The following is a 23,461-nucleotide window of genomic DNA, read 5'->3' as shown; positions in this document are numbered from 1 at the left end:
CAGTTACACAAAATGCTCTCTCCATTTTGTTTCTTTTTCTGCAATGTACCTCTCACTCTTTATTTTACTTCATGCTATTAACAAGCTATTTTGAAGAGCAAAATTTTTGGTTTGTTTGTTTTAATTAGCCCCGTGTTCTTGCCTGTGATATAGCAGATCTGAACTAACTCTTTGGGGTCCCAGGAACGTCTGAATAGTCTTTATCTTGATGGGGGCTTCAGTATAAAGAGATGTCAGTACCCTTTCTTCCTGCTTCTCCCAGCTCAGTTTCCAGTGGAAATGTTCAATGATAAAGAAGACATTCACCCGAAAGAGTTACCTGCTTCTGCTTTTCCCCTCCCCTGAGAGCAATTATGAACTGTTTGAAAGGGCTGTCCTTGAATGCAGCATTTCTGATATCTCTACCAGCAACTGCAGTACCGAAAGCACCTGTGCAGGCCACTCTGCAGTGTTACGACACAAGTCATTAACTAGTCTCAACCCTTTCCTAGATAACCTGGTAACCCAGCTACAATTAGTCAATTTATGCTAGACTGTGCCTCATGGGTGCTGACTGTGCAGCTAAACAGCCCCAGTGACAAGAGACAATTGTCAAGAAACAATGCTTACATGATTTTATTTTCTTTAGATCTTCAGAAAGTGTGAATGAATGTAGTACCATAGATCTTTTTATTTTTAATGGTAGGTGGTCAGATGTCCTCAGAGAAGTACATTATAATGAGGAATTATGAGGCAATGAAGATAAGTAGTTTTCAGTGTTAGTGAATTTTCTTTGACAGACTAAAGGAGCATCATTTGCAGGTGAGATTGGAACCCAAGCACATTCTATCGAACCTTTCAGTTACAGGGGAGTCTGAGATATCTGGGATCAAGAAGCAGGTTGGAATGCTTGGATTAATCATTATTTTCAGCGCGTCTCCTCCTTGCATGTTGTATTCTTTTCCCCCTTCACCACATGCTATTTTCATTCATTGTACACCTGTCATTGGCCCTACAGCCCTCAAGTCAGGAACTTTCTCTGGGGTCACGGAGAAGAAGTTTGTGCTATGGAGCTATATGGAAACAAAGGCAAAATTTGGGGAAGATCAAGTTTGGGTTTTCCTGGGCATGACTCTGATTGTGAATGGTGATCTGGAAAATCTATAATTTTTGGCATCTTCTCAAGATGTGGGTCAGTGAAGGAAGTACCTTCATCGGTACTGGGGAATTGAGGGCCCAGGTGGGATAGCTCAGGAAATTTTGCACTGGGAGCTGTGAGAGAATCCTGCGTGCTTAGAACTGGAATGCGATAGAGAGCTCCTGTTACCTGGAAGGGGAAGTACTTTCCTGGTGGGCCTGTCCTGTTGCAGTGATGTCTGTGGTGATGGGGATGAGGATGGTGTCCTAGAGGAGGACAGTGTGGTCCATGATGGTGAGGAGGATGTGGGTGATGTGGCCCATGATGATGGGGATGACCGTGTGGTCCACGGTGGTGAGGAGGATGTGGGTGATGTGGCCCATGATGATGGGGATGACCGTGTGGTCCACGGTGGTGAGGAGGATGTGGGTGATGTGGTCCATGAGGAGGAGGACAGTGGGGTCCATGATGGGGAGGAAGACCATGGGAAGGACCATGTTGTTCATCATCGGGAGAAGAAGGGAACTGCTCTGTTTCATCTTGGGGAAGAGAACTACGTTGTTCATCATAGGGAGAAGGGGTACGACCTAGTTCCTCTTGAGGAGGAGGTGGAGGACTGTGGTGTGGTGGGCGAGGGCGGTTATGTCGTCTACCATGGTAGGGAGGAGATTCTTCGTGGCTGTCTTCCTGTTCTCCGTAGAAACCATGGCTATGCTCAGCGTCTTCAGGTTTGGATTGAAAATGTGGTGGGCGTCTGTCCCTGTGGCGATGTCTGTGACCAAAATGATGGTGGGGATGTCTGTGTGGCCCACCCGGGCGTGAGTGTCCGCATCTATGTCCATGGTGAAGCTGCTGTTTATAAAAACACCAGGGAGAGATGCATTAAGTGAGATGTTAAGAGAAGAGAAGAAAGTGGTGACAGAGAGGTGGGAGTTAATAGGTTTACATTTACAGTTCCAGTGATTTGTAAGGAAAAGAAAAGCTGCATTTTTTTCAGGATATACGAGAAGGAGTAGATGATAAAATGCTGAATTACTGGAAAGCATCTGGAAATACTATACCATAACAAAATGGAATGATCTAACCAACTGAGCAAAATCTGTAGTGGATCAAAGCAAAATAAAAACCACACTGAATTAGCTGTTGTAATATACACTGCAATACCAACGATAGAATCACAGAATCATTTAGCTTGGACAAGACCTCTAAGATCGAGTCCAACTGTTAACCCAGCACTGCCAAGCCCACCGCTGAAGCATGTCCCCGAGCACCACAGCTACACGTCCTTTGAATACCTGCAGGGATGGTGATTCAACCACTTCCCTGGGCAGCCTGTTCCAAAGCCTCACAACCCTTTCAGTGAAGGAATTTTTCCTAATATCCACCCTAAACCTCCCCTGGCACAACCTGAGGCCGTTTCCTCATCTTATCACCTGGTGCTTGGGAGAAGAGACCGAACACAGAACACATATAACAAAGATCATTTCCCCTCCTCGTGCTTTCTAAAATTCCCTTTGAACTTGTAAATCTCTATCCACTTTAACTAAGGAGTATGATTAGAGCGAAGACACTTTCAGAGGAAGCAGTGGGGACAGCTCGATGCTAATTAATCCTCTGATTGACCTAGTAGTCAAAAGCCAGTCCGTCCTCGCATGCTGCATCACACCCGGGGAGTAATAACGGGGCATAAACAACCTTTGCAACCTTTCTTCTGTCAGGCTGGACTGAGGCTGCAATAGCCTGCATTAGGAAATAGCCAGAGACGTTTCAGTAATTCAGTACATACCCAGGGATGGTAGAGTTCACAGCTTATATCTGTTCCGTCGGGAGCATCTGAATCACTGGCGATTCGTGCCTTGCAGAATCCCTTTTGCTGAGCAAAACAAAAGAAAAAACAATGCACATCTGGGTTCAGGTGATGGAGATAATAGAAGCCACTGAAAGGTCAATGTTTTAAAAGTTATGCTACTTCCTTTGATACCTAAGTATGTTTATATAACTTAGATCCTGAGCTTTCTGGCCAATGATACTTGATACAAATGAATAAAATATATTTAATTTTTGAGTGTTCTTGCCTGTGAAGACCACTTCCTCATATGCATCTAGAGGGCTGCCACACTCTCCAGCTTACTTCTCTTTTGATGTCTGTAAAAATTAGTCATCTACTAATATCTACACAGGCTGATTTTTGTTCTTTTCTGTCAAACATCTGTTCAGACTGGGCTACTCAGTAACTTTGCTCAAAGTCCTCAAAACCAGACACTGCATAGCTATGCTGTTTGAGATGAAGCTCAATGTAGAGCTTTTTTTCTGTATTTATTTCTGAGAAGTAATTTATTGTAATCTTTTAGCATTACTTCCCTTAGCATCCCATTTGCAGTGACTGTCCAGTCATCATGCATAGAACTGCTCATGTGGAAAGAGCACAGAACTCAGGAAACGATAACAAACGTTGTCATTACAGAAATATCACAATCATTACTATCAATGATAGAAAATAATCTGTGTATGCGTTCTCTAGCAGCTGCTTTATCTTAGTACATGCTAGGGCCATTAGTAGCCTATTATGACCAGTGATTACAAATGGTAATAACGTTTTGCACACACAACAGTGGTGTCAGCACTGAGAACAGAATTCAGAACCTCTGGCTATCTGGCTTGTGCTTCATTCTAGTGAGCTTTTAGTTCTGCCACCAATTTATTCACAATCCTTTCCAGTCTTCTGGAGTATAAGGAACCAGAGAAGGAAATGGATCTACATAAAAACCCCGTCAGCTCTGCAGGTTTTATTTTTTCCATATTTTTATTTCATTCCTTCAATTTCATTTCTGTGGAGTAATTTATTTTGGTTTGTTGCTTCTGCCTAGTACTTTATTTGCTGCTGACTATTATTGTAAAGGGAAGGTTGGGTGAAGAGAGTACTTTGATAATTATCTGTAGATAGGCCTGAATTATTCCACCCTATGTTCCCCTGCAGCAGAGGAGAAAAAAGTAATCCTGGGCTCATTGGGATGGCACAGTACATATATCTCATTCAAAATCTATGAGTCATGTTAGTATAAATGTTTTTTATGAAGATCGCATGAATAATTTACTAGGGGAATGGCCACAATTTGAAGGTGAAAGCCAGATCCAAAGAGAAGACCTGAGCTCTAGATCTGAAATATGCAACTCCAGTTACATTTGGATTTGAGATTGGCTCCTTAGAGAAGGAGTACCTGTGACATTGGGATCTGCACTTCGATATGCTGGATTCTGAATTTTGAGTTTGGGTGCATGCTTACAGGAAATGTTTGGAATCATTGTGGTAAAATCTTCCTGGTGTTACCCCTTCCATCATTTTTCATTCAAAGACTTTACTCACAGCATGCCAGTTATCCAGAATGTCACAATCCAGTGGCTCCTGTGTCTGTTGCACATCTTTGGAACAGTTGGTCTCTTTTACAGAGAATCCTAAAGTGAGAACTTCATTGGAGTCAGTCTGAAACAGAAGTCAAAGAAAAAGTGTGACAGGTGGTTTTTCTTTTTTCTGTAATTGAAAAAGCAACTATACTCTATACTCATCAAAATCCTGTCTACATCATGCATTCACTACCTGTGCTGTTGAAAAGTTTGTACACACATGCATATTCAGTAAGGAAAATGGATTCGATTATTTATACCTCGCTTTCCTCACTCCTTTATAGGAGTTCCAGGAGATGGTTGCTTTGCTTCTTTGTCTGGCATGTGGGTATTATAAAATCTCTTACAGCCTGTGTTTTTAGGAAGTAGAGCCCTTAGAGTCTTCTCCCTAAATTGAACAGCTGCTCCAATGAAAATGGCAACCACCCCCTTCCAGTGATGGAAGTGCATAGTACTACAGTGCTGATGTTAATTTGGGATGAAATTCTGGCAGTTTCTTTGAGGTTGTTGCTGTCTCTAATGTCAACAGCATTATTCATAGAGAAGGCATTGCTCCATACGAACAGAAGGCCTTTGTGATCCTGCTAGAATCCATGAAGAGATGCTTCACTTTAAGTTTCAACTGCAGTAGTAGTTTATTTCAAGTCTGCATTGAAGATGTCCATAGCATGCATGCACTCAAGTTTCACTGGTTTAACTGAATTTTTACAAGTAGTTGCACATACTCTGTGATATACTTTTTAATCAAACTTCATAGTTTCTAGGTGGTACACAGTCTACTGAAATCTAGTGGTACAATCAGGATTCTCACTATAGCTAAAGACAGAGAAATGTGAAGAAATATTAAAACAAAATGGTTTGGGAGAAATCCTGGAATCCAGGCAAATAGAAAACAGCCATGGGCTGAGTGTGAGGAGGGATACGTCCTGCATGGGATGACAGTGCAGAACACTGTTAAGGTTCTGTGCAAAGTTTCTGCAAGGAGGTGGGATTGGCACGCTGTAATTTGGGCAGGTTCTGGGAACAACATGTATTATGGAAGGGGCCGTGGGACCTCATAACAGAGGTGTCCTGGACTGATACACTTGTACAGAACGATCCTGTGCTGTTTAAGTGAAGGTCTCCGGTATCTACCAGCAAGAAATAATGGTGGTGCAAGAGTTAGGCTTCTAAACAACCAAAAGGTAAGCCTTTGTGTCAACATCACTCAGAGATGGAGGAGTTACTTACCAGAGCCAGTAGTTCCCAGGAGTTACAGCACAGAGACACATTTACCTCCAGTCCTTCAGAGCTCTCAGAGTGCTGCTCTGTTCTGCAGCAGCCAAAATTATTCTGAATGTGTTCCACTTAGTGTTGCACCCGCGTGCTAAATATTCTAATAGTAAAAAGTTATCTGGCTTCGTCTGCCAGGATGTATGGCTGTGATAACGCACATGACTGTACATCTTGATGAACTACGGTTTGTAGTAAATAAACTCTTGTATGTTAGAATATGTTAGGTAAATAGGCATGCAAAATTAAAAATAAATAATAATATAAAAAAAATGCACCCAAGGAAGGCAGGCATTTGGAATGCCATCCCACTGCCATGGTTTTCAGCAGATGAGAAATCTTTTTGCTTTCACATGCCTAAATTAAGTTGATAAGACTTTGCAGAAGTAGGACCTTCAATTTTAAGCAGATTACTTATGCTGAGAGGTTACATGCAGTATTTCTGATCCTAAAAGGATTTGAGTTCTGGGCCTATGTTTTTGGATCTGCTCCCAAAATGTCATTTGTAAGTAATTCGAGGACAAAATGCCACTTACTGTCTTTAAAACCTTTTCAACTTTGAGGACACTGAAGTAGTTTGTGTGGTTGCTCTCACTGTTGAATTTTTTCAGGGCCTTTGCAGCCATATCTTTATGTTGCTCAGTGACTTCTAAGACTTCACCTTTTACAAGACAGTCTTTGCACTGTATTAAATTGGGAGGAACTGTAAAAACAGAGAAGTTAGTCATGTTTCAATAGATACTCTAGGGAGTAAAATCTGTGTATGTATCTTTGATGTGACCTCATAAGAAGAAGCTGAAATGCCAAGTGTTTCCTTGGAGGTGAAATACCTATCTCTCATGCTACAAATACAGGTTTCTCCTGTCATGTGAAAAAAAGACTACTGTGAAAATGTATATTCTTATATACCTTCTAGCTCGGCTTTAGAATTTAACCCTGAAATGGGCATTCTTTCCAAGTTAAATTTTTTCTGATGCTCATTATCAAGTTTTGGTGGGCTGGAGTGATGATACCATCTGACACCAATAAAGTCAGTTTAGAAGAGCTGGGTACTCTTAATTCTATTACTCATTCTTAACATACCATTGGAATTATCTAAAATCTGAATTGTAAACAGATGAGATTGGTTTGAGGTGTGTGTTAGTTTCCAACAGTGGTTATTTTACCTGGACTTAGTGTACAATTAAATCCATGTAGTTGAGGTTTCTTCAACAGCTGGCTCGTATGCATGATAATCTTACATTGCCCGAAGTCCTGAGGGGGGAAAAGAATATATGACCATAATGTTATTTTCATTGGATTTAATTGGATATAGTTGATTGCAGAAATGATGCCTCCTCCTAATGTTCAGCATTTCTAAGAATAACAGATGTGGTTGTTAATGGAATGTTTGATCTAGTACCATTCAAAGATTGTGTTTAGGTACAAGTCTCCAACAAAAGACTTTATTTTAATTTTCAGTTTGCCTGACTGAGGAGACCAGGGAAAACTAATAGAGCCTTCTCAGTCACTCTAAGACTTATTTACAGTGAGATAATAGTAGCTAGCAGGGGAACTTAGGATACTCAAAGGTTATATAAATCTTTATCAAAGAGTGGATGAACCTTTTCTCACATTCATTTTCTCTTAATAAAAAGAGTAAATGACTTCTTTTCTCTTCTCTCCTCATGGCCTTCCTGCTTTGTCCTGTGTGGTAGTATCACCACTCTCCTATTTAAACAAAGTTTGCACAGGTAGCTCCCAGCCCAGACTGCATCATTGTACTGAAACAAATAAGGACAAGGACTGCTACGTACCCTGTGTGTACTGACACTGCCTGTCTTTTATGTTGTCATGCCACAAACACTACAACATACAACTGACTAAGTATAACACAGGCATTTCTGGCTTATAAACTAGGAATAAGAGTTTAAAAAAATAATTTCTATTGCCCTTTAGTTGTTAGCAATTTATTCTCAAGTTCTGTTACCAGCAGTGGAAAAATGGAGTATAGCTCCTGTAAGACAACTAATTAAACACAGTTGTGCTTTATTTGATGAGTCACCCCTTTTCCAAACCTTTAGCTGATGTTTTACAACTCTAGAATCCAATAGATGTTATTTTATAGTGAGCCATATTAAAGCCTAGCCTTCACTTAGAGATGTAGTAGCATGTGAATTTCTGGGCAGTTCATGTGAAGATCAAATTAATGCAATATTGATGTATGAATCTGCCTGGGTGCTGTTACTTGCCATGGAATAGATGTCACCATATTCACAAGACTCCCAATGTCTTCCAGATATTACAGGGCATTCAGTTTCCAGCACATCCAAAGTTAAGAAAAGAACTGATGAATTTCTCTGGAAGAGAAGTACAGATAAAAAAATACGTATATATTATAATAAGTATATATTATATGTATACACACAGGAAGCTTGGTCTGAAAGAAACTTTTTAATAAGTAGGTAAATTTCATCTTTAATGTAGCTTCCCCAGTTCTGTATTGAACTTTTTTTCTGAGCTGAAAAGGGTAGAATCATAGAACGGTTTAGGCAGGAAGGGATCTTTGGAGGTCATCTTGTGCAGCCACTCATTCAAGGCAAAGCTAGGTTCAAAATTAGATGAAAGTTAGATCAACCTTGTCCAGCTGAGTTCGATATATCATTAAGACAGATGTTCTACAGCCTCTCTGGGCAGTTCCAGTACTTAACTGTTTGCTCTCTGATTTTTTGTGTGGCCTTATATCAAGTCAGAATTTCCCTTCATGCAGCTTATGGCTGTTACCTCTTAACCTTCTGCAGAGAACCTATGAGAAGAGTCTGTTTCTAACCTGGTGTCCATCACATGTGGAAAATGTTAACGATGAAAAGTTTTCCTTCCCTCCTGATTTTTACATTGAGCACATTGGTCTATTAGCAAACTTGTTGTCTAGACAGCCTGTTTGACAACTACATCCACTTCAGATGACCTTAGTGACCAGATGCCGCTTCAGAATTTTGTTTCCTGCCCTGTTTATTCAGGGAGCGATACAACAAAACTGAAATATCTCTGTAAAGTCAGGAACCTTAGCTCTGAAATTCTTCTAGTATGTTTTATTTCTGGAGCAAGTAGGATAGGGAATAATGATTTGACTGCCAGGGTAATGGAATGTGATATTAAGAATTAACTGTGGTCCACAGAAACAGTATGGTATTTGTCTGCGGGGAAAGGAATCTCAATTCACATTTGGAATGAATTATGTAAACTTCAAGCAACCCCTGTATGGACATTCAGAATGAAAACAGACATATTTCATTTTATCATTTAGATAAAATGATGCAAAGCCCTTCACAGTGAATAAGCGTCCTCAGGTTTTATGCAATTTCATCCATTCAGATTCCTCTTTCAGAGTGTTTCTGTATAAACAAAACCTTGGGAAAGAATTCCAGCAGTCTAGTGTAATATTTTTATTAGTAAGTATCCACCACTGTCATGTTAAGCATTAGTTTTGCAGTGTGCATATGGCTTAGCAATGTCTCTATTTTAAAATTAAAGGCTAGGTGATTTGCACAAAGACACATGTGGCAGAACCAGGAAACCAGAACCGTAGCTCTCCTGGCACCTGTCCTGCCTGCTAGCCACATGATTGTTCTCTCATAAGGGAGAAGATTTTATTGTATAAATGAGCATCACTATTTTATTTTATAAATCCCAATAATTTGTGATTTCTCTATGCTGGAGAAGACTGTTTGCATCCTAGATGAGCTCTTCAATCATCTGGCTATTGCATGAAAATCAATTAGTATCACTCCCCATATCCTAGTCTTTGAAAAACAGAATGTTCTGATTTTTTTTTTTGAAAATGTACCTGAAAACTTGTAGTCTCTTTTTGAGCTTCTTCTCCTCTTAACAGGCAGTTAATTTTAAACAGCTCCATCAAAACTAGCTTTTTTTTTTTTTTTTTTTTTTTGGTTGCCGTAGTGAGGTGTGTAATATAGCTCATGAACACTGCAGATGTGCAGATTGTTGTTGACAACCCAAGCAGTTAAAAGGTAGCCAAGTGTACCAGTAAATTTGCGTTTCCTTGATCTCTTTTATCTAATAGCTAAAGAAATTGTGTGTTCTGTTGCTTTTTTGGCTATTGATTTGCTTTGGCATTTAGGCAGGCAATGATTGAGAAAAGCTCATGTATGCTCTCTAGGAAATAGCAATAGGAAGGAACCTATGAAGTGGGAAATGAATGACTGATGTAGGCTCTCTATCCAGCCCTTCCCCTTTTTGCAGAGTGGTATTTTCATCTCCTCTGTCTTCCTCAACTTTTCTCCATTCTCTGCAGTTACCCAGCAATCTCCAAAATTAAGATCAAAACAAAATACCTGTCATGAAGTATACATTGATCTAATTCATGTTAAACATTCACAGATTGAAGAAACCCTCTGAGTATAAATTATGAACGTAACATTTGAGACCTGACAACAGAGCAGACAGATTAATTTCCAGTATTATATAAAGCTGTTCAGAGCATCTCCTATGCTAACATCTGGTCAGCCAAGGAAATAGAGGGCAGTCAGCGTCCTTTGAAATCAAGCTTACACACAATAAATCATGCACAAATTAATACTGTGATAGCATAAATCACAGCTGATTCATTGAATTACATCAGCATTGCTCTGTTAAAAACAATAATTATCAGCTTTTAATGATCTGTCTCATTATTTTAAAATCACCATCCTGTATAAATCAGCTTTTTAATTGATACTTACTATACGTAGCTCGTGTGCATCAGCAACACGGAACAAACCGAAAACATAACCTTCTCTGCGATGTCTGTTGACCAAATCCAGGGCCACTCCTGCATCTGCTTCGACGGTCTTGCAGTCTGTAGGTGTAAGGCTTGTTTTGGTTTGGGCATTATAGCACTGCAGTAGTGTTAGGAAAAAAAATGAAGTTAGATACAGCATTTTGTTTGTGGTGTTAGGTCACCACTGCCCGTGCCCTGATAAAGCCAGTTGTCTGCTTTACATCAGAGTGGTCTGCAGAAGTTGTAAATGAATGCTAAAAGGGCATGGTTTTATATAAATTTAAGTGTTGTGTCACAAGGCTATTACCTTGGCCCTGGATTAATGTTTACAAACAGTAAGTAAATGATTACATAGTGATTGAGCAGATTTTGAGGAAAGTAGTCCTTACAGTGCTTTCTGGACCATTCATCAAAGGGAGTATGTTTGTGATTCTTTAAGCAGGCATTGTGCAATTGTGTTTTACTATGAAGAATATTTAGCTTCTAACAACACGCTGATGAGCCTCTAAGTAGGATGGTCCAGTTTATGTGTGCAGGTATTATGCAATCTTGGTTTCTTGTTTACTATGAAAATAGCTGAAATACAAATACGCTGAGATATTTGTGGTCATATTATGGCTATATCCGTATCCTTGTTGTTGCAGGTCCTTAATGAGGAGAGAACCAGTGAAAGGGAAACAAGAAGGTCACTCACATTTGGAGAAGGGTTGTAGCCCAATGTGCCCTTGCAAGCAGGTGGTCTATAGCTTCTATGTAAGTACCTGCTACTCCTCCAGGTTGGGAAAATTTTGAGCAGATTTTCATCAGCTTTACATCTTTTCAGAACAGCACACAGAATAGGATTGACTGGCTTAATACCAACACAATTGAGACATGGCATGAAGTGATATAAATCTAACTTTGCACTCAGTCTAAGTAGTTTTATGTGCTCTTTGGCTGAAGTAGCTTTCAAAAGACTTACTTAGGGAATTGCTGATTTTTTAGTATTTATTAAAATGATTCAGTGCATAGTAATATTCATAGCTTTTGCAGGATATCTCAGTATTCTCTACGAAGCAGAAAGGAGAAGATATTGTCTTGTTTTATTCAAAATGTTTTATTTAGGATAGCTCAGGACTTTCTTAAATGGCAGTAATGACACTGTCAGGGAGTGGCTAAGGTTTCAGTACAAAATTCAACCTCTGAATAAGAAAATACAAAAAGTCAACGTAAGCCCAAAATGACAAAGTCAGATTCAGATCAATTTTCCAAATCCAGATTGGTGTGAGAGATTGGATCAGCTTCTTACAGAATAAGGTGCTACCTGCATAATTGACTTGGGTTTACATGTTTGACTTTGAAGGTTTTTTTTTGACTTATTTTTGTGAAAAACGCTAAGAAATATTGTGGGCAATCACACTTAACCCTCATTAAATTAATTCTTATTCAATGAAAGCCAACTTTTAGCATGTCTGTCATCTGAGAAATCACATTCAAAAATGCCCAGAGCCAAAGCAGTGGCATTCTTTTATAGTTAGTTCAGAATTCACTTAATAGTTCTCTGGTAGTATATAAGCCAAATGTGGTATCTTATAATATGATGGTGACGTGCACCTAACACTGGTGTGAATCAGTTTAAAACAGATAAAAATAGTATATCTCTATGTAGTAGTAGTAAACTTCCTGAACTCTTTGCCACAGAACGATGTGGAGACAAACAATATCAGCAGGGTCAGAACTGGTTTAGAAAAGTTCATGGACACACTTCCCACACATGGACAGCAGGTCCATGCTCCAACAGCATGGACCAAAAAAGTTCCAAAAGTTCTTGGAAAGTACAAGTGGATACTAGGTCTAAGCAGAGAAGTACTCTTTAAAATCCCTAGTACAATGATTTGGATACTAGAAAAGTAGAAGGGGAATGGATTGCAGAAGGGGGGCAGGCTTATATGCTTCTCCTAACCATAATCATTTTGCCACAGTGAGAGAGGAATAGTGGGTTGGATCAACCACTCTTCTGATGCAGTAGGGTATTTCTTCTGTTTATGTCTTTATAATGTTTCATTATAATAATTCAGAATTTCTTCTGGAGGGTTGGAAAAAAAAGGTGAAATAAATGCTGTGTAAATAATCAAAGACATGTAAAATACATCTCATCAGTTAAAAATAATATTCACATCATTACTGTGTTCCAAATCCCACCCCCATTCATTACTTACAATGCTGTTTAATTTTTCAAATGGGCAGTCATATTGAAGAAAGGCATCAAATTAGGTAATTTATAACATAATTCCCTGAGTCATCTATTGTTTAAAGACTGTTTGTTCTTTTTTTCCTCTTCTTGTTCTGTGCTGTTCACTGTGACACCAATCATTTTCTTGACAGGGGCTCATGTATTTTTTATGGATGAAATAGAAACACTATGAACAAACAGTAGAAAATGTACAATTCTTGCAAAATTAACTGCAGAAGTAAAAGTAAGATTATGTTCAAACTATGTAGTTTTGTCCTTGATTTCTTTGGGAAATAAATAGGATTAATTATGAGGTTATATAATAAAATACAATGTAATATGTATCGTATAATAATATGAATTGTATAATAAGATGATGTGATATATTATAATGTTATATATAATATTTATATAGTTATAATAATAGTAATTATAAGAGATTGACCTATAAGGTAATAAGAAAAAACACTAGCTTTTAATGCTAAACAGTGTGGAAGTCCTATTCCCTGTTTATACACCGTTATGTAGAGTGTAACTGTGTAAGGGCCCTGAGAGCATCCCTATCCCACAGGTTTGGCTGCTGGGGATCCTGGTCAGCGCAGCGAGAGCACAGCCTGGGCTGTTCCAAAGAAAACTGAGAACTCCAAAGATGAAGATTGTGGTAAGCAATTTATTTATTTAAAGATGTAACATAAGTGGGAAGACCACGTAGCCACTTTGTGGCAGGTGGTTAAGGGGACTGGCTCCTGCCTAGACATTGGCAGGCTTTCTAGTCAGCAAAGGATGTAGGATGGAGTTTTTCTCCTTTGCTTCTCCTGGGCATGATTCTGAGAGAGAAAGTTCTTCGGGGAAGGGGAGAATAATTGGTGCAGTGACTGGTTTCGTCAAGTCTGGTTTGTCTCCTTGAGTCTTTTCTCCATCAGGGGCTGGCAGACTGGACGTAGATCCTACAGCTGTAGGTGGAACTGGCTTTCTATTTTCATGTTCTTTTTGACTTTCAGGTAGGTTATAGCGAGAGATGTCCTCAGTTGAAGGAGGAAGAATTTTAACCCAGCCCACTGTTTTTTCTAGATGTAAGGAGAAAGGATTGGTTTCTGAAGGGGAAGCTAGTTGTTGATTCTGACTGGATTCTCCAGGTTGCTGGTTAGTTTGTTGGTTTTCTTCTTCAGTGACAGGATCCTGAAAAACAGGCAATAAACATCACTTATATTGAAGCTGTTACAATTTTTTTTTTTTCAGATATGAAGGTCACCCTTCATACTAAGGATCTGCTGCATTTCCAGTCTTCAGAGACCAGCTGCAGAACAGAGGCTCCAAGGATAGACCGATGGAACTACCTCTTATGAATCCTGGGTAACTGCACAGTTATTACACTTTGTATTCCCTTTGCTATTTATTACGATTTCTTTGTTGAGTGTTCTGAACACAGCCTGTGTGATTGACTCTACACTTATTCTCTTACCTTTTTATCCACCTAGCAACAGTCTGCTTTATCACAAGAGAGATTTCTTCCTGATTTGGCCTTTTCACTTTCTCAAAGCCCATATCTTTGTGAATAAGAAAACTTAAAAATGGCTGGGCTTTCAAGAGTTCGATTCTTGTTTTCCAAAGGAGTGTTAGTCTTACAATATTAAGATTAGATTAAGAAATACCTGAGGACTGTAGATTTCACAAGATACTGTGACAGATTGTTTGTCTTCCAAGTCGCTGTTTACTACAGAGCCTTTGCAGAAACCCATTTTCTGGAAGAAGAAAATGCAAGTATTATTTTCACATTGTAGCACTGATATTGAGCTCTTATCTTGTAAAATAGGTGATTAAGAAAGGCTGAGTAGTTATAGCTTCTACATGTATTTGAAGGGATAAGCAGCTTGGGCACTTTTATTTTGGGATTGGCAAGCTTACGAAGAAAGGCAGCATTTGAAAAAGGCTTTATGTTTGCAAAGGAGGGCTAGGTAGCACAAGAGTAAAAATAAGCTGGCTACTTAAGATCCAACTACAACAGCATGCTTAAGTTGTGCGCTAGCAAAATATCCCCATTTAGGCAAGGTGTAATAGAACATAATGATATTTCTTAGGCAAAAACAATTTCAAATCATACAAGTGGAAGAATCCATGACAAGATGTTTCTTCTAACAACTATATATTTGCTGGGCTGTAGGTAACATGTCTGGGATCTCAGTTGAGATGGGACTTGAAATAGAATCTCTTGTCAGCATGTCCATTTAGTCTTTCAGTTTCTCTTATGTTTGTTTGTTTATTTATTTATTTATTTATTTGTTTGTTTGTTTTCTGTTGTTCCTAAATGTTTTCCCTAGCTAACTCAATTGTAGTGTGGAGAGGCTCTTTATACATTGCTTGCAATTCTTTGTCTGTATCAGTTTATTTGGAAGAAAGCCTTAAGAATGTTTCTTTTGTAAAGCTACCCACCCTTTTCTGGACAGTGTTTTTTGTTTGTTTGTTTTTTCTTTGTTCATGGACTTCTAGCTAAGAATTTGAAGCTTTTACTGAAATGTTTTTTCTATTCTAAAGTAATTTGTATACATGCGAGCTGAAGCTACAACCCATAGAAAGACCTGTGGGGTGTGATTCTTGTCAGCAGAGAACCAAAGCAACAGGACAAGTATTTGCCAAGGAACCATATTATCTGAAAAACAGTTGTGTATACTTACAGCTAATTCGGATGAAAGAGGCTTGCACTTGGAGATGTCAGCAATCGAGTCACTTTTGGAGCAGGATGTCTCCTGAATTACAAACTCTACAAAATATGCTGGACCGATGACCCACTGTTAATAAGAAACCAGTGGGAATTAGCCCTTGTGCATCTGTCAAGAAGGAGAAAAAGTCCTACAGCCCTTGAAATGGATGTAAAACTCCTGCTAAGTGTGGAAGGAGCAGGTTATATTTGGGATATTGTTGTTAGCTGTATTACAGGAGAATGATTTTTGCCAGTGCTACTTTATTGCCTGGTTATTTTTTACTTCTTACATATGCCCAATCCTAATGACTCACTTTAGCTATAGTTCAAACAAGTTTGGTTTTCATAAGAAGTATGCACCCACATAGAAGTATATATCCAGAGACTCAGTTCAGTATCTTGTTGATCATTTCAGGCTGCTTTAATGAAGATCACTTTTTCCACACCTGAAATATAGGTACCCCTGGGTTTGAAAATGGGAGCAATGAAATACTGCACTGTAATACTACCTAACCGTTTGAGACAGAGTGAAATCCACCTTGCTGTCTATACATAATGAGTTTTAGAGAGACTGGATATTACTGTAGTAAACAGTATTTAGCCAGGTGATCACTAATTCTCTGTTAGCCTAAAATGAATTTTCAACCATGCTTTAACTCATTTAGTGTATCACAGGTATGTGTTAGAAGGAGTGACTGTGCTTTATTAAGTACTTTCTAATTGGGAGTCATTAATTCAATGGAAAAAAGAGCTCACAGCGAAGCTTTGCTGAACTTTGGAACACAAATCTGTATCTTCAGCTTTGTGAAAAAGCTGTTCTTTTTGCGACAGATGGAGTCAGAGTCTTAGATTAATGCAGATTTCCCAGAATTCTCCGTGGGAGTAATCTCTGTACTAAACATATACAACCTCTACACAGTCTGTGAAACATAACAAATCATAGGAAGTATAAGAGGTTTCATACTTCCTGAAGGTTAAGGCAGGTCATATGAGCTTTGGCTTACCTGCATTGAAGCTCTTGTGACATTGAGGACAGAGAAATAATGAGTTTGTTCACTCTCTTCATTGAACTTGCCAAGGCTTTGAACAGCAGCCTCCAAATATTTGGGCTCAGTTGGACAGTCATCAACTGGGCAGTCAGGACATACTGCCCAAATATATCTGGGTGGAACTTTTTATTTAAACAAAACAATGTCATTAAGGAGAAGAACCATAGAGCATGTTGACAGTGTAGGTCACTCCAAACACATCTGTGCCCCCAACCCAGCCCGCTTACCCTCCAGTCTCCTGGAGTAACGATACGTGGTTGGATTCATTCTACACTTTTGAATCTTTATTAATGTGCAGATCCATAAAAATGTTGTGATGCAGGCAGAGACACTGCATAAAAAAGCTGAGCCTACTGACAGTAAGAACAGGCTTGCTGTTCTAGCCTGCCCTTCGCAAACCCATAAAAATGTTTTTTGGACCAGAGGGTAAAAGCCCACATAGAAGCTCTGCAGGGTTTCCCAGAGCTGAAAACAGTTATTCTCTGCACTGCTTTGTGCTGCAGGACTGCACTGGTCTTATGATCACTGACCTGAGAAAATTAGGTCGGTTGAAAGCTAATGGAAATGCTGTGCTGCCATAATCACAATTAAAATTTAAACTATTGCTATATGGCAAACTATTTTTCTAGTCCTTTTTTAAAGTGATCATATTAAATAAAGATGTACCTGGCTGTAGAACGCACTCATAAGTATTCAGATGAGCAATTTTTCTTGACTGATTAATGTAGATAATTGCTTTACATTGACCATGAACCTAAAGCAATATAAACACGTAGAAACAATAAATATTGCAGCCCTTGCAATGATCATCTAGTACCCAGACAGCAAGCGGTTAGTTTTCTTCTTACAGTCATGAAATTATTTTCAAAAAGAAAGTTGTGTTATTACTCAAATGGGAATGGAGCACATTTCTCTTCTGAATAACCCCATTAGAAATAAAAGCCCAGGTCTTCCCCTGGTGTCAGCATAATTCTGAGTAATCCTGGTGCAGTGCTTGACTGCAGGAGGGCTATGCAGAGCCACTCTTCTGGCAGCTGAGAGCTGCCCAAGTGCCACAGAGTGCTTTTCTAGGCAGCCCCCCACAACAGTAGCTGGGTCAACATACTGAACCCAGACAGCCTAAAGCTGGAGACCAGTCCAGAGTGTCTGGAACCAGTCATCTATCTTCCAGCTTTCCCCTTTTCCCTGTGAAGCAAGAAAGAGTGAAGCTAAACCAGCTTGTGGCACAATAATGCCACCCCTGCACACCAAATAACTCTGATTTTATGACAAAAAAAAATGATGGCCTATTAATATCCACTGTGTCTTTGTGTTTGAAAATGTGTGTCCTCCAAGTGCTTCTTAAATATTGCCATATGTATAATCAAGGCCTCTCGGACATATATTTCTAGGCTTCATAGAAGCCATTTTGACCATATGTTCTTTGCGCCCTTTGCTGCTGAAAGTGCTGTAAGTGGAAGTGAGCTGAATTATTTTGTTCTTCCATTTTATTTATTTTTTTTATAGTTTAAAAATGGTAACTGACTTTAGAAGCAGTCTAGGACAATTTAATTACATCAACTTTTTTTTTTCTTTTTTCTTTTTTTTTCTTTTTCCATATGCAAGGCATCTTCTAGTCAACCTCCATTCTTTAAGTTTATTTTTCACTTGTTCAGGATCATTTTGGTCACTGGTAGCAAAAGTCTTGTATCAGTTTCTTTCTTCACAACTTATTTTGCTGGGCTTTCTGCTTTCTCCTCTTTTTAGTACTATTTTTACAAAGTTATTGGAATAAAAGTAGAATTAAAGTAAACAAAAATCACGTTATATGAAGGTGAGTTTCTTTTATTCCCTTCTTGACAGTCTGTTGTTAAAAGAAGCTATTAACAGTTTTGCTGTAAAAAGTAAACCATAGTGTCCTATCATAGCTATTTAGATATATCTGCTTATTAGTTCTGGTCAAAAGGTAACTTTCAATTCTCGTTTTATAAAATATATCCTACCATTCTAAAAAGAGGTTAGATAGTACAAAGGAAAACTCTGAACCTTAAAAATGGGTTTTCTAACTAAGCTCTGCTGCCTACTAAAAGTGCTTGTGCAGGGATTTTCTTGTCGTCAGTACTACCTGAGTAATTCTCATACCTGGGATTAAATATGAAATAAAATTCTTACAGTTTTATGAGCAGGCCTGGCTGTGCAGTCCTTCCACAATTTTTTGCTGAGTACATGGCATTCGGTATCTACTACATCCAAAATGAGGTAGAAGACAGAACCAGTGATCTCCTGAGCACAAAAAAAGAAAGGGTCATATCCCAGTTTTGTACAGAATGAGGTAAGAAGAAATCAAAGGGAGAGTTGGAAAAACACAAAACACACAGGTTAGGCACACAAAAATCTTGAGAACTGTACAATGTGTGGGACAAATTCTCAATAGAGGCAAATCAGGAGTGTCAGGTCCTGTGAGAATGGGCTTGGTCACACCTGAAAGAACAAACAGTCTTTTAGAGTCAGTTTATCCCTCTGATTCTCATACCAACCAGAATCCAAGAACAAGAACTAAATGTGGTGATGATTTCATTGTCAACTGCATTATTACGATTAGTTTGGAAAGGCAGGTTAGTTTGCCTTCATTAAGAATACAGCAATAATTATTACAAATAATAATAAACTACTGACATGGAACATTCCCAGTAGGCATTAGAAATAGAAAACTCTTATTTTTTAGAGTAGTGTCTTCTTCAAGTATGAATGCTTTGCACTGCAAAGAGACAATGACTGTGATGATGCAGATGATCTAAATGTTCTCTCAGATACCAGAAAGTGCTATGAAGCACCTTGCATATACACATGGATGTTCCAGACTCACTCAAATCTTCAGTCCAGTGATTGTGATCTGAACCAGCGCTTAAGTCCATTGAAACCTTTATTCAGTTCACTGCAGCACAGGTGCAAAAAGCAATTAGGGCTTAAGATCTGGGCAAACATGTTTCCATGGGGAGGGGACAAGGAAAGATTAAAAGTACACCACAATATATATAGCAATTACATGATCTAGTACTGAGGAATAAAATGCTACATGGTGCAACTCCTAGTTCAGCTTATTAGGATCATGTTTTATTTTCTGCAGTGGAAAGCTGGAAAATGACCAGCTGTCATTTACACATCTAAAGAACGTACATGTGAGTGTTACGTGCATGTTCAGACTGAGACTATCTCTTTGTTAAAGAGGGGGATAAAACAAAATAAATGAGAGGAGTATTCATTCATTTGCGGTTGATTTCACCAGTTTATGGAGAAAAGAAAACACTTGACGGGGTAAGAGCCTTGTAGAAGTCTGGGGTTTGTATCCATCCCATTTTGACTTCAGTTTTGATTTCTTTTTGACAGTCTAAAAGTCTTGAAAAGATCAAAAGCTATTTAGGCAAAGAGTGAAGCTGAGGTGCAGCAGCACTGTGTACAGTTGCATGGCAGTATCCCCACACCTGGCTGTATAGGTCCTTCTCTGGAAGGAAGAAACCATAATTTTCTGTTTACATACAGTGCACCTAAGTGCCATGATCTTGGTCTCCTTACCACGATCATGGTCTCCTTAAGGTGATAGCTAATATAGGTTAAATTGGTAAACCTAAAGGAAGACTGATAAAAAAGTCATTGCCATTTACTGAAAGTGTAATTATTTTTGAGTACTGCAGCATTCATTTCAAGATGTAACTTTAAATATATCCTCTACAAGGAAAAAACAAACATACAAACAAACAAAAAAACATTATTAAGGCTATCCTACATTAGCAATGAGAAAGTAATAGCCAAGAAAAGTGGTGTCTTTAAGGAGTCCCAAAGTTGGGATTGGTGACTTGAGCTTTCAGATTGGTCTTTTGGGTAGTCTGGAGGCAAAAGCACGCAGGTCACATTAAAGAAATGTTCTTAAAATCAAATATGTTTGACGTTAGATGGATTTACTCCAGTGAATCATGAAGACTGATTGAAAAGCTTCGTGTTTGCGGAAGTATTAAATACAGCCAGGGTGGACCAAACTGTATTTCCTGTTTTCTGTAGCTCTCTTGTTTAATACCAGGTCTAATATGCTGGTTTAATATGCTGGTTATTATGAGGTTATTATAAAATCTACACATCTTTTTGTCTACCTGCTTCAGTATGTATCATCCTCTACTGGGGAAAGGATAATTTGGGGTTTATTCAGAGCTCAGCAGTTCTCTGAAGGTTTCATTATCCTTATTTTAATTTTCATAAAAAGACTGTTATGCAAGGGCCTTTTGATTTCTGCTTAGTATTGAATAAAAACTTATGTCGTCTCTGCATTGACAAAAAGATCCCTTCTGATACTGCTGATGCTAGTATTGCCGCCGCCACGTGTGCTGGGAAGCCTTGGAGCCAGAAGAGATTTGGCAGCAGCGCAGCGTTGCCTTTGTGGCGGGGAGTTCTGGTGCAAGGGAGAGAAATGGAGCATTCTGGTGTGATTTGTAATTTTGGTTAAGTGTCTGTCATTGAAGTTAATCATGAGTATCTTGTATGAAAGAAAAGCTCTGTCCTACTTACATATAAGTTAATAGCAGATGGCTTATTAGTTTCAATTAGAGCAAAACTGAACCACAAGTTGCTTAAGGGCAGATTAGAATTCGAAGTCATTTTGAAAATGCTTTTATCCTAAGTAAAAAAAAAAAAAAAAAAAAAAAAAAAAAAAAAAAACTGATAAAAAAAAAGAAAAAAAAGATTTCTTGATTTTTTTTGAGGGGCATAGAAGGTTGCATAAAGTTGTTACTCTCCGTAATTATCCCTGACATAGCTGACTGCTTATTATGTATTGTGTTCAGCTGCAGCAAAAATGTGACAAAGGGCTTAGATTGTCTAGTGTGCTATTACACAGTGTCTCGAAACACCTAATTTGTAGGATAAGCATATTAGATGAAAAAATAAGAATAAGAGTAAATTAAACTCCCATGGAAACAAAGAACAAGCTAGGCCCTAAGGAGGTAAGTTAAGACTCTAGGGAATTAAGTAACAGACCAAATAGACAAATAAGGCACAGAGCTGTCTTGTGCTGAGATAGCCTTGGCACAGGTGAAGGGAGAAGCAAGGAGACGAGTCAAGTGTTTTGCAGCATGGCTGCACCCAGCATGCTGCAGCCTCGGTGGCCATAGGGTTGTTCTAATTACTGTCAGTAGCAAATAACCCCGATAGGGCACCTTTAGCTAGGGGCTGACATGACAGACTGAGTTCTGGCCACGTGCTGGGCTCCCCTATTGGTACGCCCTTGGTGCTAGGGCTGGTGAGGTGCCCAGCTCTGTGGCTGGTGGTGTGGCTGCTGAGCCAACTCACACGGAGTTGTCCTACGTGGCAAAAACTCTCCAGAGACCTGATCCACTTGCTTTGTTCTGTCACCTGAGCAAAGCAAGAGGGAGAACAGAGAGCAAGGTGTATCTTTAGCTGTGAGATCGCGCACTGCTGGAGGCCACAGCATGTCTGCAGAAACCATGTCCTTGTGAGAGCAGCAGGATGTAGCGTCATGTCCTTACCAATACAGATCTTTAAGCATCTGGCAGTAAGCCTCAGTTTCTTTTAGGGTTCAGAACTCTTTGGCCTTCGGATAAGTTTACCAGAAGGGAGCAAGCATGGCAGGGAATGTTATCGGTGTGCTTGCACGGTGCCTTTGTCTCAGGTTGTCCCTTGCTAATGCCATTCAGCTTTTGTAACATTAATTAGTAATAAACTAAGTGCGCATAGGGAAAAAAGATATTTGAGGCTATGAGAGTGATATTCCACAGGTATTCCCTTTTTAATTTTTGTACTTGAGCTAGTTCTGAATTTCTTCTGTGGAGTGAGTCATCATTTAGAAAACTGTGAAGGAATTCCCTGGTCCCAAGCTGGATGCGTTGTGGTGGAGTTCAGCTGCCTGGCAAGGTAAAACCACCACAGCCTGTTAGTGCTCACATCCTTTGTGCAAAATGTGCAGTGACCAGATAACCTTTGCACTCCAACTGCACACAGCAGTGGGAGGAGGTGTGGGAGGAAGGTGAATATGAAACTAAATCGGAGTAATGGTGTTTCATACCGAATTTGAACCAATGCCTGGAGCTATACCAGGGGCAGGCAGCAGAGAATCATGCCTGAGCTTTGCTCTCTAATTGCCCACAGCGGTGATGAAATTGTTTCTAGTCATCTGTGCATAAAGTTGGCATCGCCCCTGGAGTCCTGTGAAGGTAAATTTACATTTGCCTTTTGAAATATTTCCTAGTTCAAATAAATACTGCTAGGGAATGGTGACAGACGCAGGGCTCTTCAGGACAGAAACAGATAGAGAGCAAGCAAATAACTCACCTGAGGATGTTCTCTGACACTGAAGATCCGATAGAGGCGGAGGATGTAGCCCTCTCTTCGGTCAGCATTGATCTGGCGAAGGGCCAGATCTGCCGCCTCCTCTACTGCGGTGTCATCACAGGTGGGGGACAGCAATGCGCTTGGCACTCTTCTGGCAGGAGGAGAGGCAGCCCAGGAGCAAAGCCCCTGTATGCCGAAGAGCACTGAAATAAATAAAAACATTCTTCTTGGGAAACCGGTGCAGCAGATCAGAACGGTAGGCTGGGATGGAGGAGCTGAGACCTGTGTGAAATAGCAGAGTTTTGTAACAGAGCCCCGTCCCTTTATAAACCTGGGTCCCTCTTTGTTACATACTGACCATCACCTTTAAACCTACAGAGACAACTGCAAACACTAAGTCAATGATTACAAAGTTTCATGAAAGTGTTGTAGCTGCCTCTGAGACTAGAGAGCGCTTTCTCCTTTGGGCTTTACATCTCTAATTTAGACTATGTTGGGCAGACCATATAACTTTGACCTCATCACAAAGCACAAGAATATACACAAAAAGCTGCTTTCTTAAGCAGCCAGTATTGCTTAAATAAACCTACACTGAGGACAGCTCTGGCTCAAGCTCTGTTATGTCAAAAATCCAGTT

General features: G+C 39.4%; 2 protein-coding genes across 2 annotated transcripts; both read right to left on the bottom strand.

Moving 5' to 3' along the window:
- Positions 1-599: 599 nt before the first annotated feature.
- On the bottom strand, positions 600-10,772 carry HRG (histidine rich glycoprotein). Its single transcript, XM_082767769.1, has 7 exons — positions 10,513-10,772; positions 8,023-8,130; positions 6,958-7,045; positions 6,328-6,494; positions 4,482-4,598; positions 2,904-2,990; positions 600-1,969 (listed from the first exon to the last, which is right to left on the bottom strand). The coding sequence occupies exons 1-7, from the start codon at positions 10,708-10,710 to the stop codon at positions 1,025-1,027; spliced, it is 1,710 nt and encodes a 569-aa protein (XP_082623895.1). The 5' UTR covers positions 10,711-10,772; the 3' UTR covers positions 600-1,024.
- Positions 10,773-13,418: 2,646 nt separating this feature from the next.
- FETUB (fetuin B) lies at positions 13,419-23,149 on the bottom strand. The gene is made up of 7 exons (XM_082767717.1): positions 22,825-23,149; positions 18,661-18,771; positions 17,176-17,263; positions 16,465-16,631; positions 15,435-15,548; positions 14,415-14,504; positions 13,419-13,941 (listed from the first exon to the last, which is right to left on the bottom strand). The coding sequence occupies exons 1-7, from the start codon at positions 23,044-23,046 to the stop codon at positions 13,513-13,515; spliced, it is 1,221 nt and encodes a 406-aa protein (XP_082623843.1). The 5' UTR covers positions 23,047-23,149; the 3' UTR covers positions 13,419-13,512.
- Between the last annotated feature and the right edge of the window lie 312 nt (positions 23,150-23,461).

This window comes from Aythya marila (genome assembly GCF_965140915.1).
Source record: "Aythya marila genome assembly, chromosome: 9".
Lineage (NCBI taxonomy): Eukaryota > Metazoa > Chordata > Aves > Anseriformes > Anatidae > Aythya > Aythya marila.
The sequence above is the reverse complement of the archived record's forward strand: the minus strand, read 5'-3'. Positions and strand labels throughout refer to the sequence as shown.

What these genes read in the sequence shown, in the direction of transcription:
- HRG (XM_082767769.1), bottom strand. Translation starts at nt 10,710, where the DNA reads ATGCTGTATCTAACTTCATTTTTTTTCCTAACACTACTGCAGTGCTAT. An exon ending in TAATTGTACACTAAGTCCAG is followed by an intron (nt 6,495 to 6,957) that starts GTAAAATAACCA and finishes CTGTTTTTACAG; the next exon opens with TTCCTCCCAATTTAATACAG. An exon ending in TTCTGGATAACTGGCATGCT is followed by an intron (nt 2,991 to 4,481) that starts GTGAGTAAAGTC and finishes TGTTTTGCTCAG; the next exon opens with CAAAAGGGATTCTGCAAGGC.
- FETUB (XM_082767717.1), bottom strand. Translation starts at nt 23,046, where the DNA reads ATGTTTTTATTTATTTCAGTGCTCTTCGGCATACAGGGGCTTTGCTCC. An exon ending in CCAGGCCTGCTCATAAAACT is followed by an intron (nt 17,264 to 18,660) that starts GTAAGAATTTTA and finishes ATATTGCTTTAG; the next exon opens with GTTCATGGTCAATGTAAAGC. An exon ending in TCACAAGAGCTTCAATGCAG is followed by an intron (nt 15,549 to 16,464) that starts GTAAGCCAAAGC and finishes TCTTATTAACAG; the next exon opens with TGGGTCATCGGTCCAGCATA.